The 17535-nt window shown below is 40.5% G+C and overlaps 1 protein-coding gene across 1 annotated transcript in view; it reads right to left on the bottom strand.

The window, feature by feature from the left end:
* Positions 1 to 17535, bottom strand: part of GALNT7 (polypeptide N-acetylgalactosaminyltransferase 7) — a 104612-nt gene that overhangs the window by 2803 nt on the left and 84274 nt on the right. Inside the window, exons 4-9 of the mRNA XM_015568459.1 lie at positions 16034 to 16164; positions 15719 to 15798; positions 12792 to 12974; positions 9877 to 9994; positions 6731 to 6853; positions 3607 to 3825 (exon numbers count right to left, since the gene is read on the bottom strand). Of these exons, the coding sequence (XP_015423945.1) occupies positions 3607 to 3825; positions 6731 to 6853; positions 9877 to 9994; positions 12792 to 12974; positions 15719 to 15798; positions 16034 to 16164 (854 nt within the window). The remainder of the gene's footprint in view (positions 1 to 3606; positions 3826 to 6730; positions 6854 to 9876; positions 9995 to 12791; positions 12975 to 15718; positions 15799 to 16033; positions 16165 to 17535) is intronic.

A 17535-nucleotide genomic window follows, 5' to 3' on the forward strand; every position in this document is an offset into this window, starting at 1 on the left:
ACTTAGTGAAGGGGTTTTATTCCCTCCCTAACTTCAGGGGAAAATCTCTACCTGGGGAAACAACCTTTCTCAGAGAGGTGACCTTGGTTAAAACACATAGTGCCAAGAAGGTGAGCAAATATATTAAGAACAGTATGCCATATATGCCAGGTCCCTTGAAACAGCAAGGATGGACTGGCTCCCGGCATATTTCTTATAAAAACAACCCTTTCCCTTTTTAGAAACATTATGTATCTCAAGTATAAATTACTATAGTATATGTTTTATTCATTCAGTCAGTATATACTGACCGAGCACTGTGACAATGTAAGAGCTCTAGAAGATACAAAGAGAAGCAAAAGCAAGTCCTGGTCCTCAGGACCCTCACGTCTGCAGGGAGGCTGAGGGGTCAAGTCAGTCAGGATGGAGGGGTGGACGTGCGGAGGAAGAGCCCTCTCCCGCAGCCGCCTGGGGGAATTCCGAAGCAGCTGGTGGGTTTTACCCTGGAATGGGCAGGGAAGGCTGAGAAGTGAAATGTAAGGTGCCAGAACAGGAAGCGGTTAAACTGAAGATGTATTCAGATTGAGATTGTAAAGGGAGGACAGAAAATTCCATGTATTGATTCACTTAGGCATTTAGTTATCCATTCAATATGAAGTGAGTACTGCGTAAGGTATGTTGTAGGCTCTGATACACCCATGAATGAAACAGATAAGACCCTTGCCCCTGTGAGCTTATATCCTAGGGAAGGAAACAATAAAAGCCCAAGCCACAATAGACATGTTAGAGAGGGATAGGTACCGTGAAATGGAAAAGAAAAAGAGCAAGTTAATGAGGGCCTGTGTGGCTAGGAGCATTTGGGGGATAGCAGGTGGATCTCACTGAGAAGGTGCCAGGGGAGCAGACTTGAGGTGTATGTAAGAGTTAGCTATGCAGAGGGAAGGAGGTCCAGGCAGAGGGGGCAGCAAAGGCTGCCCGCACTAAGTGAGGAGGACTGTGGGGCTGGAGTGAGTGAGGAGAGTAGCAGGTGAGGCCAGAGAGGAATAGGGCCAGAGATGCAGGCCCTAGAGGCTATTAGAAAGGACTGTGCCTTCTCTTTGAGGAACAGGAGGTGTCACTGCAGGTTTCTGACAGAGTAACATGATCATTTTTGAAAGACCATCCTGACTGCTGTGTTTAGAACAGGAAGTAGGAAGGCAAAGCTAGTTTCAGTGAGATGTGGTGGCTTAGACAAGAGCAAGAAAGGATCAGAGTTTGGAACTAGATGTGAGAGAGAGAAGGAAAGGATTCAAAAGAGACTCCAAAGCTTTGGCCTGAGCAATCAGCTAAGATAGGCTGGGGAGGGGAGACAGGGAGGTCACGGTTGGATGTGTTGAGTTTGAGATGTCTATTAGTCAAATGGAGAGGTCCAATAGGCAGTTGGATATACTTGTCTGAGCTCTGGGAGAGAGATTTAGGTTAAAGATAGAAACTGTGGTCACCAGCATGTAGATGGTTTTAAAGCCACGAGACAGACAAGATCACCAAGAGAATTCCTTCCTTTTGCATAGAAGGCACTATAGTAATTAGGACAGGGGTCCTCAAAATACAGCCTGCGGGCCACATGCAAATACAAATATTGTATTTGTTCCCATTTTGTTTTTTTACTTCAAAATAAGATATGTGCAGTGTGCATAGGAATTTGTTCATAGTTTTTTTTTAACTATAGTCCGGCCCTCCAACGGTCTGAGGGACAGTAAACTGGCCCCTGTTTAAAAAGTTTGAGGACCCCTGAATTAGGAGATTAAAAGATAACCAAAACTGGGGTCTGAGCTGCCGGGGGCCATGCTCTGGTTGGGAGTTAAACACAACTTGCTGTAACAGCACACAGAGGTGAAATAAGGGTACGGGATAAAGGCACTAAAATAAGAGGTGCAGAGAGAGTGGCATAGAGTCCTTTGTTGGCTTCTTGGAATTCCTTTGGAACGGATCCTGTCCTCTGTTTTCTCATCCAGCCCCATGAAACAATCCACCTGCTGATGGCTCCAAACATACATCCTTAGATGTACCTTTGCCTCTGTTCTGGGTTTCAATATTACACGGCTTACGATCTACTTGATTAGGCCCACCTGGGCCTTTCCCAAGTCCAGAACACCAATAGAGAACTTGCTATTCCCGACCCGTCTCACTCATCCTGGCTACCAACTTCCTAATCTCAGATGCCACCTGGTCCACTACTCCAATGAAAAACAAAACTAAATGTCATCCTGGCCCATGTCCTTCGCATACAAAGCCATCAGTGACCTACCTCCAGATCTTCACTTTGTATGCTTCTCTTCATCTCTGTCCTCACCGCCCTGGTCCAAACTCCCATCACTTCTCACTGGAAATACCCTACTCATTTCCTAAACTGTCATTATTGTTTCTACTCTAAATCCTCACAGCAGGGTGATTAAAAACAACAGCATAAATCTAATAACGTTACCTTTCTGTTTAAAACCCTTGCATGGCTTCCTACCACCCTTAGGATAAAACGCCTCCCTCCTCACCTGCCTGTCACTTGTCTTATTTAACCTGCTCTTTTCTGCTCATCAAACATGCAAAGCATTTCCTGGCTCAGAGCCTTCAAACTCATTTTCTTTACCTAGAACACTTTCCCAGCTCTGATTTCAGATCTCAGATAATGTCACCTCCTCAGAGAAGCCTTCCCTGCCCTATCCTTATGTCCTCTTGAACATTACCTGCTAATTTCATTCATAGCCTTTACCACCATCTATCAATATCTTCTTTGTTTTTCCTGTTTTTTGTTGTTGTTTTTTTTTTTGGGGGGGGGGGGTTGTCTCTCATCTACTGGCATGTAAGTTCCCTGAGGAAAAGGACCTTGTTTGTCTTGTTTTCTATCCAGAAGAGTGACTGGCTCAGCTAATATTAGTTGGACACATAATTAACAAAAACATATAGATGTGAAAGTTCGTGGCATGTTTAATACAGCACCATATGGGTGGGTGAATCAGAAATGCACCCAGTTACAAAGGCAAGTTTGAAGAACCAAAGAAATGACAACACAGATCAATGACTTTGATTTTAATTATTTCCAGCTACCATTAATTAATTCATTCACTTGACAAGCATTTTGAGGGCCTATTGTATATGGGGGTTCTGCAGTAGTTCACTGGGACACAATGGTGAACGTATACTAACTGACCGGCTAAGAGAGAGGCAATTTTCAGTGTTATGAGAACTCATGCAAAAACCACAGGACTGAGTCTTTTTGATGGAGTGGGAAAGAATACAAAAGACTTTTCATTGAGAAAAGCTACAATGGTAATTCCTACAGTGAATGCAGTAATAATAAGTTGGCATTAGCCAAGAAAGGGAGTCAGAGTGAGGGGCAGAGAAGTGGCAGGAGAGAGTAGACAGTGTTCCCGACCAGAGGAGGCACATGTGCAGAGAAGAGGGGACACACAGGCAGCTGCTCCGGGTGTTGTAACTGGGAAGGGGAGAGGGGGGTCGTGTGGGTACCAGACAGATTTACCCAAACTTTCCTTCAGGATTCTTCTCCCTCATACATTCATCTCTCCCTGCATTCTCCCAAACTCAAGTCTCCAAACACACGCCCTTTGATATCTGAATATCACTGATACTTACTTCTCCCCAGTCAATATTTTTGGGTGGCAAAGGGTAGTGTGAGGTGATATCATAAGCGATCTCTTCCATGAACCATTTGAAACTTTTGCAGTTGTGATCTTCTCGAAATTTTTTCAGCTCAGAGATATCTCCATATGCTAATGCCTTTGATTCAGGACGACTGGCATAGAAGTAGTCTTTATATTCATCCCACCAGACCTCAACAACTCTAACATAATTCTGTGGAGGAAAAAATTAATATCATTATAACAAAGAAAAATATTTGTAATGTCATAAACAGCTTCTTTTAGACATCTGAAATATGACCAACATATAACAAACTTATTTCAATAAGGCCTAATATTTAAACAACAAATGCAACTGAGCTAATGACTCTAATATGTCAACTGCCAAGGATAAAATCATCATGCATGTTCAACTAAAAAGTGATGGACATAGACTCTTAGCTGCAAGAGATATCTATTTTAAGAGACTATATTCCGTCCTGCTTCTAAAGGAAGATTTGCTTCCTAGAGGGGTTTATGAGAGGCTGGCTGGACACTGGTGCTCCTCCCAGAATTATCTCCATACTACTAGGATATGCAGGGAAAAACCCCATTTCAGAAACCATCATGAAAAACAATAGTTTTAATAAAACACATCTTACAACTATAATAGGACCATTTTTACCATAACCCAGAATTAACTGGGTATTTTCCCCAGTTGGCACACGTTAAGAAAAAAGTAACTAATGAACAATAAAATCAGCTGACATTGTGATAACTGAAATAGACCTAACTTCTAAGGTTTTACCGAATGCTGCATGTAGGCATGAATATATGTGACAGATTTAGTACACACTCAAGCTAGTCTCTTGGTCTTCTCCAGCATGCCTCAGCAAACTTTGTTGTAAAGGGCCAGAGAGAAAGCATTTTTGGCTTAGTGGGCCATAGATATCTCTGTTGTAACTACTCAACTCTGCTGAGAAGTAGCGATAGACAATGTATAAACAAATGGGTGTGGGTTGTGCTCCAATACAACTTGATTTACTATAGGGCTGGATCTGGCCCATTGTTTTACATCAGGAGTAGGAAAATCTAGCATTCTTTTACATTTTTTTCTAGACTACAAGATAACTATCAAAGGGTGAACGTGACCTTGCAAGCATGTTATTGCAAAAGCTATTGGCTTCAACAAAGTCTTAAGCAGCGGTATCCTAAAAGAGCATGTAATATAGCTAACTATTTTGAATCCTTGCAAATTCATCCAAAATTAGACACAGTCCATGTCTTTTAGATACTAATGAATGTGAAGATTTAAATGCACACACATAAGGTTATAGCAACAAAAAGAAGGAATAGTTGTTTGGGGTGGAAAGGGGCATCATTGGAGGGATGCTGGATGGCTCAATCTTGAAAGAGTGGTTAATTAGGTGGGTATCGTATTGAGGGCAAAGAGAAATGAAAATAAAGACGGCAAATCATGATGAATTTGGAATACTCCAAGTAGTTTGCCACAGGTGGAATGAATGCAGGATTCAGAGAGAAACTCTCCTCACTGTTCTCTTTTTAAGATGAGAATAATCATAGTCTTTATCTTATAGTATGTTGTGAAAATTAAAAAAATTAATCTATGGAAAGCATGTAGATTTGTGACTGATACCTAATAACGAATAAAATAATGTTAGCTATTCTTATTTTTATGGTTTTATCCTTTATATGAGAGTCATCAAAAGGTTTTAAGCAGGAAACAGACATAAGAACATCGAAGCTGATGACAGAGAGCCAAGTGGGAGGCTGTTTAATATTCCTGGGAGACATCTAAAGACCTGCACTAAGCATAGCAAGGGATGGACTTAAGAGATATGTCTGAGGTTGAATTGTCAGGGCTTCATCAGGTGAGAGGTGAGTTGGACAACCCTAACATGCCCCCCAAGTTTTACATGGGAAAATAGAGAACACAGGAAAAGAAATAATTTTTGAGAACAAGTTTAAAAGTTTGACTACATTGAGTTTGAAATATCTAAGAGGATAATTCTAGAAGACAATTAACTATAAAGATCTGAAGCTCAAAGACAAATGGGCTAGATAAATCCACAAAAACCATTGGCACCCTGGTGGTTGAAGTGCATGGTGCTAAATTTGGAGAAAAGCAAGTGCCTGGCACATTCGGGGCATTCTCTAAGAATATGCTGACCATGGCACTTCCTGGGTAGTTTTTTATGGAAGCTACAATTCATTTGTAGAGTTCTCTTGAGTTGGTTAAGGACTCCAGAAAATGAAGGGCATCAGAGTTATGGGCTCTTAGAACTTACGAGAGCAGCCCAACAAGGCTTTCAACAGAAGCTGTTATCCTAACAATGGGACATTTGGCCTCTGTATGGAGCTTCCCTGGTTTGTCCTGTTCTAAGGGACAAAAAATATTGATCTTTCACAAGCACTACTCAAAATTTGATTTTGTTTACTACAAAAACTCCTAATATAATTTTTAAAATTAAAGTTTTTAAATTTCACATGCTGCTGTGAAATTAGGCCTTGTGGGACATGGCTGTTTGTCATTTTGATTTATTAAAAAAATATATATGTATATATATATATGTATATATATATAAAATAATATTTTCCTCATTTGTGACTAATAAAAGTTGATATTTTCATTTCCACTACTTTCCTTTCCTACAGAGTGTCAGTCCTTTGGAATTTATTTGCGATGTCTTTATGGAGAACATTCATGAATGGGATACAATGACTAATTTTAAAGAACAATAAGGTATTTCATGAGTAAGTCTAGCCTAGGGTAAAAGTGAGGACCTGTGTGATTGCTTACAGCAATTCTCAACCTGTGGGTCGTGACCCCTTTGGCGGTTGAATGACCCTTTCACAGGGGTCGCCTAAGACCATCCTGCGTATCAGATATTTACATTATGATTCATTACAGTAGCAACATTACACTTATGAAGTAGCAACGAAAATAATTTTATGGTTGGGTCAATATGAGGAACTGTATTTAAAGGGCCAGAAGGTTGAGAACCACTGGCTTAAGAGACTGTCCCATTCAGTGAGCTGACATTTACTCTGAGTACCACAGCATGTGGTACACAAATGTTAGTTCCCTCGCCTTCTCCACTTTCAACCAGAAGACTCACCTTCATCGTTGGAGATGACCCAACATTAATGGGCGGAGGATTCCCTTGCCAGCCCTCAAGACGGTAGATATGTCCCACACGAGAACAAGGGACAAACAGTAATTTGCCGCCACACTGCCATATCTATCAAGAAAAAACACATGTGGAAGTTGTTTCAAATGCCAAAATAAATTATGGCTAAAAATTTATTTACAGTTGCCTTGTAACTGTAAATCTGAAATCTTAATTAGATACAGCATCCACAGGGAATTTGTAAACTAAACAAATCTTAAAATAACTTGCCTGTTTTCCAAACTCATTTAATAATGAAGGAGGCGATAGGAAAGCAGTAATATCTTTTGCTGCTGCTAAGGGATCTTTTCCTAAGTACTTGTCGCTCCAAGCAACCTTTTCGCAATGTAACCTTGCCAAACCATGCAAAGTCTCCGTTCCTAACATCATTCATCGTTTCCATTGCTAATATATGTCCCACCTGGGTGATTATAATAATCTCCTGCCTAGCTTCTTCACCTCTAACTTCTCTCTCTTCAATGCTATCCTTATTTATAGCAAAAGATTATTCTAGTTCAGTGATGGCGAACCTATGACACGCGTGTCAGAGGTGACACGCAAACTCATTTTTTTGGTTGATTTTTCTTTGTTAAATGGCATTTAAATATATAAAATAAATATCAAAAATATAAGTCTTTGTTTTACTATGGTTGCAAATATCAAAAAGTTTCTATATGTGACACGGCACCAGAGTTAAGTTAGAGTTTTTCAAAATGCTGACACGCCGAGCTCAAAAGGTTCGCCGTCACTGTTCTAGTTGAAGGGCAGCTTTAGGTCACGTTATTCCCTTGCTTAATATCTTTGATGGGTTTCCACTGCTTATCAAATTAAATAAAAATCTCTTAGCTCAGCATGAAAGACTCTTTTCAGTACGGTCCTAACACACCAGTCCACTTTACCTTCTTGAATGTGTGTCTTATTCATGCTGTCAGATTCTGCTAAACTGTGCTCCTCACTGTTTCCTGAATACATTCTTTTTTAGGGTGACACGAAGTTTTCTTTAATTATTCTTTGGGAGGAAGGGATGTTATACTTCTACTCAATTACGAGAAACATTTTTATCAGCACAGAAGTCTTTTTTTACTTTTTCCCACTTATCGTGCCATGAATTCATAGGGAATGGGTTCCAGCAGCTTAGGCTTCTTTCCATTGTTCTCACAAAGTGTGCTTCTCTGGGTGGAGCAGGCTGCCACTTCCGTTGAACCCAGGTACCTTTCTCTTTGGTTTCCTTCTTTTTCTGATCATTTTCCTTCACACGTTTCAGGAAGCTATCTTGACTCTTAGAGCCCTTTGTGTGTCATTTTGGCGAATTACTGGAAGATGGCGGTTCCGGCCAAAAGGCCTGAATACATTCTTCATGTCTCACCTTTGTACCTCTTCCCATTCTATTTTCTCAGAAGTCCCCCTCTCCTCCCTTTGAGGCAGGATAGTGAGAAGCCAGAAAAATTCCTTGGCAGGTGGAATGGGTAAACTGAAACAGACAGCTGACTCAAACTGGCCGCATCCAGCACCCGGATTTTCCTGCCTCCTCCCTGGCATGACCACTCCCTTAAGCATTAAGCCCTCAGGACAGAAACTCTCTGCATCACATAATGTTAGGAACAAAGCCTCAGGTTTGTTGACCACAGGGACAGGCCTCAGTCGTGTTTCAGCTCCAGGCCCAGAAAAGCAGCAAAACCAGACAAAGAAATGTCATAGTTGGCATGAGGACCAGATGCAATGACCAATGACCCCTAACCTAGCATGGACCAATTAATAGAGACCATGATCCTGACCCTATCTGCTCATGTTGATGGATCAGCATATTAAAGGGCACACCTGGAAAGCTGATGAAGATTCTATTGAGATCCTCCCCCCAAGACTTCCCTTAAAATTCCTGCTTTAGAAAACAGATAAAGACACCTAACACAAAGGACCCAGTGTGCGCTCTCAAGAGCACACACACACCTTCTTTCTTCAGGCATGTATATTTGCTTTCTCTCTCCAAAGCTCTAAGTGTTCCCATGAAGCTTGCAACCAGGACAGCAGTAGGCAGTGGCAGCTCGGCCTGGGCTAGCCCGGGCGGTGAATCTGTGTCCAAAGGCCCTTCTTTTGCCTATGTAGCTTGTTGCCCGAGTCCACACAGCCCACCTGGCTCACTTCTGCCTCTGTGACTTTCCAAAAGGCCAAGGCAGCGCTCTGAGCAGCCAGCTCAATTTTCTTGGAGTGTACTTTTGCTTTACATGCTAAATAAACTTCCACAATGCTAGAGTTCTTGGCTCTGAATTCTTTCTTTGCCAAACTCAAGAACCGAGAGGCAACATTGCCAGTAACACCTTTATCTCAACTTACCGATAGCATACCCATCTTTCTAGTTCTGCCTCAATTTCTTCCTCCAGCGAGATGCTGTTTCTTAATCACACCAACCAAATGGCACTCTACCTTCTTATCATATTATGAAGTTAAGTATAATTCTAATCTCTTACTGACTGCAAGTCCTTGAGAGCAAAGACTGAGTTATTCTTCTTCCTCACAGTGCTAAGCCCTGGACATTTAAGACATGAGGTAACGCATATCTGCTTAACTCAAACTGTGATATAGTTCCTTTTCTTTCTTTTGGGAAATGAGGTGTTGTTGGAGCATGGAAGGCATCAGTGCTCAAGGCAGAGCTCAGTGACGGGGGTGCTGCCGGAAGGCAGCTGCACTATCAGTCTGGGGACGCACAGCCGTCGTTGGGATCTGCTTCTGTCCTAAGTCATGTCCTACAGTAATAAAGGGTCCCTGTGTCAGTGGATGGTCAGATGTGACCCCAACACATGCAGACTCCCCAAAGGACTTCTCTAACAAAAGGCTCCAAAGTCCAGAAAGCCTTGGGTGTGGGGAAGGAGGAGGTATTTTTATTTCTGAAGCCTCCTGGCCTCAATTTTCAGACAAGACATGTAAATATGCAGTACGTTTGGAGCTTGTACTTTGCCTACTTTCCTCCAAAGGCATACATTTTGCTAGCCGTTCCTTATAACTTAAAGAAATGCATTGAACAGAACCGAGCCTCTACCTGAAAGTCACAAAAGTCAGTCACGACCGAGAAAACGCCATTTGTTTAAATGCATGGTTACCTTGTATGAGATTTCAAAGTTTTCACCGCCCCAAATCTGGAGACCTGGATCGTATAGACCCAGTTCAAAGAAGAACTCTCGTTCAATGGCAAATAATCCACCAGCCATGGCTGGGGACCTGAGAAAAAGAAACATTTGAATAACTATTAAGGATAAGCCCCTTCACCAATAGACAACGAGTCATTTTAGAATACAATCTAGATAATGCATAGAAGAGGTAAAACTGATGGCCAAACATTAAGAAATTATAAAACCTTGCAAAAACGATCGGTTCATAATTCCTCAGTGAATTTACTGAAATTTCTAATTGAAATAGAATCATATAGTTCATTACAAATTAGAGCATTGCATCATTTCACCATTAGATGGAGCCTTGGCTCCTGTGTTAATTTAAAAATTAAGCCTTTAGATTTAGTAGAAGTAGCATTTTCTCTTTCACTCCTAAAAATACTGAGCCATACAGCCTTGGTCGGCTAACTGCTCCTGCAATGATTCATGAGTCATTATGGGATGAGCAAAACCATACACCATGGAAGTAGTCTGTCATTTTTTAATTTTATAGCTCAGGGGCTTGCCAAATAAGGGTGTAATTCATCTTAGAACAGTCACAGTTCATTCAGAGTTTGCAAATACAGCGCAGAAGCGACACAGAAGAATTAGACATAGCCACTTTGCCAGGGGGAGGCCTGCAGAAGGGCGATCGGTGCGGACTCTTTAATTTGGTATTTTTTAGGGACAAGATAAAAACAATTGGGTAGCTTTATAGGGACAAGCCACTCACATCATTAGATGAGATATGGGACTAATTTATATCCTGTTGCCTGCATCCCCCACCCCAAATAATTATTTTTTCCCTGAATAATTAATTATTAATGCATCATGATTCTTGAGATGCCTCTATTAAAGTACCTTTTTTAAAAGTCACCACACCTAATATTCAATCTACCACTAATTCCTATTAATTCTACCTTGAAAATGTATCTTGAATCTGTCTACTTCTTTCCAACTTCACTGTTCCCTTCCTGGACCAAGCCACCACTGCTTGGACTGTTGCAGTAACTTTGTAACTTATGTCCTTTAGTGTCCTTTATTCTCTTCTGCCCCCGCCCAAGTCTAACCGCACCACAGGCAGAAGGGACTCAACATGGGTCCCACATGCCAGCTCTCTCCACTCTGAGGCTCTGCTGGCTCCCTCGTCCTGAGTTCTCCTTCCCTGCTCCGCTCATGCCTTCAACTTGCCAAACACTCTTCTGACTCAGGGCTTTCACCTGTGCTGTTCACTCTCCTGAAATGTTTCCCCTCCTCCTCCATAAGATTAATCCCTCATCCCTCAGGTCTCAGCTCCGGTGACACTTTGTCAAGAGGCCGTTCCGGATCCTCCAGGCTGGATGAGGTTATCCTTTCCATCAACTCTGTTCCAGAGTTATGTATGTAGTTTTCTGTTTAACTTCTGTCTCACCCGCTATATAAGTGAAACAAGGGAACCTATCTTTTAAAAATTTATTCCCAGAAAATAGTGCCTGGCACATAGTAAGTACTCATTAAATATTTGTCTAGTGGATAAATAATGAATCATGTAATTTTTTCAATGTTAAAGAAAAATCACATTGGATCAACATTATTCTGTCACACCCTTTCTTCTTAGAGTATGCTGCCTAACTCACTAAATATTAGCACTATTACATTTTTGGTTATATTTTTATGTCACATTTATTTAACTGTCATTTAAAATTATTATAACTCTGCCTTTTTGATATTAAATATATTCTCATTTATCTCATCATATATATGAAAATGCATCTTAACATAAAAACCAGTGAGTTCTTTCAAGGGGAAACTTCCCTTAAATTTTTCTAATCTACTTAAGGAATTTTTTTTTTACTAGTCTATGGAATTGTCAGAAATAAAAACATAATCATTACCCCTTATTTTTTTTTTCTCCCAGGATTATATTAGTCAGGTAAGCAGGTAAACAGTAAGTTTCTGAATTATTCTAAAAAAGAACTTCAAAGGAAAATTGGGAAAATGTCAAATCAAGCTTAAAGTTCTATAATTTCCTTATGTTTGCCATTTCAGTATCTTGATATTGTGACATGCTTAAATCCCACCAGCATTTGCATGACAGTGGAAACATCTTTCCAAAACAGAGTTCTAACATTATCAGTAGTATAACAGGGAGAGAGAGATCAAAAGCAGAACCGTAAGATCAGAAAAATAAAATTAGGCACATTTAGAAGCCTACACTAACATTTGACTAAACATTTCATGTGGAGTCACTCTTTAGAAAGACAGTCAAATGTTGCGGTTAAAAGACCCTAAAAGCCCAGAACAGCGTACACTGTTCTATTAGAAGAGTCACAGGAAGGACAAAGGCTGATTCTGGAACACAGTTTCCTTTTTATCAAGCGCTCTTCTGAGAAGGCAACGATAAAGGAGTGTATGCAACATTTGCCAAAGTCATGTATTTTGATTAATCAGATTTAACTGGTACAAAATTAGCATATAAAACAAAAGGAAGAAAAACAAACACACACCCCAATCTCTTGCTATTGCTTTCATTGCTAACATTACATCCAAGGCATCAAAGCGGATGTAAAACTTGGATTACAGGTAATTTATGCCTTGTAAATTTATATAATGATTATTCTTTTTTTGCTTGAATTTGGAACTGATGCTATATAACATTCCCCTTTCACCCCGCTCCCCTAAAATAAAAAGTGGCACCTGCATTTAGGGAAAAACCAATTATAAAGAAGTGAACGTGAATTTAAGCCTGTGAAATAATGCGAGAAAGAAGTCTTCAGAATCTAAGACAGCACCTACGGTTTTAATAACAAATGTTATAGCTTGGCAAGAGGTTAATAGGTTAGCAGCAAATGGAGAAAAGAAACACATGTAAGTGATTTAGTGATTACCGATATGGTTCAGTTTTTGTCTTTCTGATTCTCTTCTCTTGAGGGGTCAGAGGCACCCGTTTCCAGAGCATACTCCAATCCCATGCTCCTCGGGCATACCCATCTTCGTCACCACCCCCTTGGGGTACAATTTCGTATGTGTTGCCATTTATGACATCTATAATCGGCACAGTGCAAATGGTTCTGTATTTTGTTGATGATAGCAGCAAAGATGAAATGGAAGGGTATGCACGGACCCACATATATATACATGAGTACATGGGGAAGGAAAAAAAGAAGGACTTAAATAAACATTCCACATAAGAAAATAAAGGAGTAATCTTTACCGATAAGGTTCAGTTTTATGTTTTCTTTTGGCCTTTTCCTTGTGGCTTAGAGGAATACGTTTCCATAGTAAACTCCAGTCCCAGGCCCCTCTGGCAAAACCATCTTCATCCCCACCTTGTTGTGGTTCAATGGAATAATCATTCCCATCTATGTAATCTATTAGAGGCACAGTACATGTAGTTCTGAAACATTTACAGAAAATGAAAAAGCATTTAAGAACCCAAAACTGACTAGTATAGCATGCCTCGCTAAATTATCTCTTTTTGTCACTGATTTGGGTTTTAGTTGTTGTGGGTTTTTTTGTTTTGTTTTGTTTTTTTTTGGGGGGGGTTCTGTTTATTTTTTTGCACTAGGGGACTTAAATATCTAATGAGAAGTAGAAGTAAATCAATGGCCTTTAAAGTCAAAGAGCCCGTTTTCATAAGGAAAGGATAAAGGAAGGAGACTATCCCTCAGCTCACAGACAAATGTCAGGGACAAAGAGCCATGTCTTTTAGCTTAAATAGTGTTGTCTCATTTTCACCGACAGGCAACTTTTTCTTCGTAATTTTGTATTGCTTACAAGATTTTCCTGCCTGTTACTTTTCCTCCTTAATCCTCCATTATAAAATAAGTGTGTGTGTGTGTGTGCATGTGTCTGTATAAAAGGATAATACTGCTACGTATTTTTTTAGCAGTTCTCCCAACTCTTTGTTGCTTTCTATTTCTTTGGAAGCAGTTATGAAAACCTGTTTCTGTACTTTTTCTTGATCGTTTTTTCCTACTTCTTTTTATTGCAACAAACAGTTTTCATTGCAAAGAGAGAGAAAAAAAAGAGTACTCTATTGTATTCCTACCCATTAAAAAAATGAGAAAAAAAGATCACTCAAAACCTAAAGAATTTAAGTGTGGCCTGAGAATTTGGAGTAAAGAAAAATCCCTTGCATTTGACTTTAGGAAAATGCTAGTACTATATGACTAGATGCAGAGTCAACTCTACAAAGATAATCTGTTCCCCTGCTTGTTTCATTGCTCATTTTATTAGAGAGGATTTAAAATGCACTTCCTAAAATGGAGATTACAGTGCCTGAAAGTTTAGAAACAAAGGAGAAGGGAAAAACGTTAGCGGCTTAAAATTTTGATATGGTGTAAGTGGACTTGAGAAGGCTGTGTTATTTCCTTTGGAATCACTCCTATGAGGCGGTGGAGGGTCTCTGTGGGATCTGTGGCATTGCCACAAAATCCTGTGGAAAACTATTTCCTTACTGCCCTAGAGGACTGCTAGTTTCCACCTGGAGAGGTGAAGGTTGGTTCTCTTTCCTCGCTTCTCCCGAGTCTCAGATTTCTTAATAAATGGTGCCGTGTAAGATGTCCCAGAGAGATCTCGGTTTGACAGTTGATTAGCTGTCTGATTTGGGACAAATTAATTAACTTCTCTAAGCCTCGGTATCCTCTTCAGTACAATGGAGCTAATAATACCTATTCTGCAGGGGTGCTGTGAGGATTAAACCAGACAGCTGGTTTAAAAATTGAAAAATCTCTATGTATTCTATATATATATATATAAGCCTAAGCGACCGTTATGACTGGTTGACTGAACAACTGGTCAACTGGTCACTATGACACACAAGGACCACCAGGGGGCAGATGCTCTACGCAGGAGCTGGCCCCTGGTGGTCAGTGCGCTCCCACAGTGGGAGTGCTGCTCAGCCAGAAGCCGGGCTCATGACTGGCGAGTGCAGCTGCGGTGGCGGGGGCCTCTCCTGCCTCAGCAGCAGCGCTACCGAAAGGCACAGCGGGGCCTGGCCCTAGCTCGGGATCCTCCCCAGCCACCTGCCACTTGGCACTGCCACATCCCTCGGGGGATGTTGGATTTCGAGAGGGTGCAGGCCAGACTGAGGGGCTTCACCCGTGCACAAATCCATGCACCGGGACTCTAGCTGTTTATAATAAGCCTTACATCACATCTTGTGATGACTCAATCCTCCAGAGGGCGCCCTTTGAAACATGCCATTCACCATAGGGCCATGTCTTATTTGCCTAGATTCCAAAATAGTCACAAGTCTGGACTAAAGACAGGGAAGGCTTTTGGAACCAGGAGACGAATGCTGCCTCCTTTTGTTTCAGATATTTCTTTAAATTTGACGGGGATCACCACATTTCCATTGAATAGCTGCCGGTTTCTAAACTTAAAGTTTCTATAGGATCCCAATGCCTTGACACAAAACTGCTCCTTACTATCTTGAGTAATAATTAAAAAACCAATACATATAATTTCAAGGCTTGTTCCTTCAAATCTTTAGAATTGTTACGGTGGTATAGAGGGAGCAATCAATATTACTCTTAGAGAAAGCTTTTGGAGCTAGAGGCAGTCTCTCAACCACAGATGATTCTTGAATCAGACACCCTAGGCTTATCCCAAATGCCCAACTGCCTGCATCTGAATCAGCCCAAACTATCAGTCTATCTCCACCCTGGGAAACAACTGGCTGAGTGAGAGCACTCAGAACAGAACACTTCATGTGTTGACTAGAACTGAAATTTGATGAATGAGAATGTTATTTGTCCTAGGGTGAGGTTTACTTTTCAACCAGGAAAGCAAAAAAGCAAGGTGATGTTACCTGTCCTTAGAAATGGGGGCTACAAGTGGTGCATACCAGTTAACTGCCACCTCACAGTGGGCATCAAGGTATATCAAAACCTTAAAAAAAAAGAGGCAGGGTGAAGAACACTCATATGGCACATCATATATCACACACAATTTAAAGTTAGATACCAACATAAGTTAGCATTAGAGTCATTTTTAACATATAAGTTTATCTGTTTAGGCCAGCATTTCAATTTTTTAAAAAAGTACTTAAAATGAATATGATTGTTTAGTTACCAAATCCAAAATGATGACATTGTAAATATCAATAAGAAGAAATATTTCCTACCTGCCCAAGTTTAGCCTTCTGGGCACCAATACTTCGTGCTTGAATTAAACCTTCTCTTCTCTCATTTCGAAATACCTTTACTAGGCCATTCCACAGCTTAATATAGTCATCTAGTTTTTTTTTTAAGTGTTCTGTGAATAAAAAAATTCAATCAGCATTATAAATTATATGTATGTATCTAAACCAATTAAACTATTATTTTTCTAAGGTATTTTAAGCAGTCAATAATTTTACACAGACCAGATTAAATGTTTAATCTATAGGGAAATAAGGTGGAAGTATTATCTGAGTTAAATTTTGAGCTTAATACATGCTGGCCAGTGTGGCTCAGTTGGTTGACATCGTCCCATGTACCAGAAGGTCACTAGTTCCCAGTCAGGGCATGTGCCAGGGTTGTAAGCTCAATCCCCAGTAGGGGGGTGGGGTGGGGTGCAGGAGGCAGCCCATTGATGTGATTGATGTTTCTCCCTTTCCCTCCCTCTCTCTCTACAAATCAATAAAAGATTTAAAAAAAATTAAAAAACATTTTTGAACTTAATATGCTTTCAGAGAACTGGTTAGCATGAGAAAGTTCAAACATCTCTCTGAAAATAAAATAAATGATAACTATGCCAATTAAAATAAAAACTTTAAAAAGTTTTAAATTTAAAAAATTAAAAACTCAAAACTGCACATGTTAATGTCATATTTAAAAGCTTTCAGGCATGATATTTTGTTTGCTTTTGGCAGAAGCAATAGTTCAGGATTTCTGAAGATACACTGCTTATAAATAGCATTGAATGACTTCTTTGGAATCCACAAAGGATGTAGGTAAACATTTGTTTCTGGGCCATCTTTCTCCAAGTATAATCATATCTAAGGTTGTAGTCTTGATGTAATGAATATAGTTCCCATCAAGTTGATAAAAAACAACTGAGAGTCCCATTTTCTCTGCATTTTAAGCACCAACAGGAGTACAGTGGGGCCTTGACTTACGAGTGTCCCGACTAACGAGTTTTTCGAGATACGAGCTGTCTCTTGGACGATTTTTTGCTTTGAGTTGAGAGCTAAAATTCGGGTTACAAGCGAGCTTCAGATACCCCATCGCTAGACCCCGCACAGCGAACGTCACAGTGAACGCCACAACATCAGCCCAGCATCACGTGTCTCACTCGTTCACTTCTTGACTTGACATATGAGTAATTTGAGTTACGAGCTCCGTCACGGAATGAATTAAACTCGAAGTCAAGGCCCCACTGTATTTATATATGAATGTATGTATATTTACAAATAAGTATTTACACATTTATATAATATATACTCATTTATGTAATATACTAGAGGCCTGGTGCACAAAAATTTGTGCACTCGGGAGGCATCCCTCAGCCCAGCCTGCCCCCTCTAACAGTCTGGGAGCCATCACAGGATGTCCTACTGATGTCCCTGTGGGAAGCAGGCCTAAGCCGCAGTCTGGCCTCCCTCTGTGGAAGGCAACTGGCCGATCAGGGATATAGATACTTTCT

The sequence above is a fragment of the Myotis davidii genome, unplaced genomic scaffold, assembly GCF_000327345.1.
Source record: "Myotis davidii unplaced genomic scaffold, ASM32734v1 scaffold404, whole genome shotgun sequence".
Taxonomy (NCBI): Eukaryota; Metazoa; Chordata; class Mammalia; order Chiroptera; family Vespertilionidae; genus Myotis; species Myotis davidii.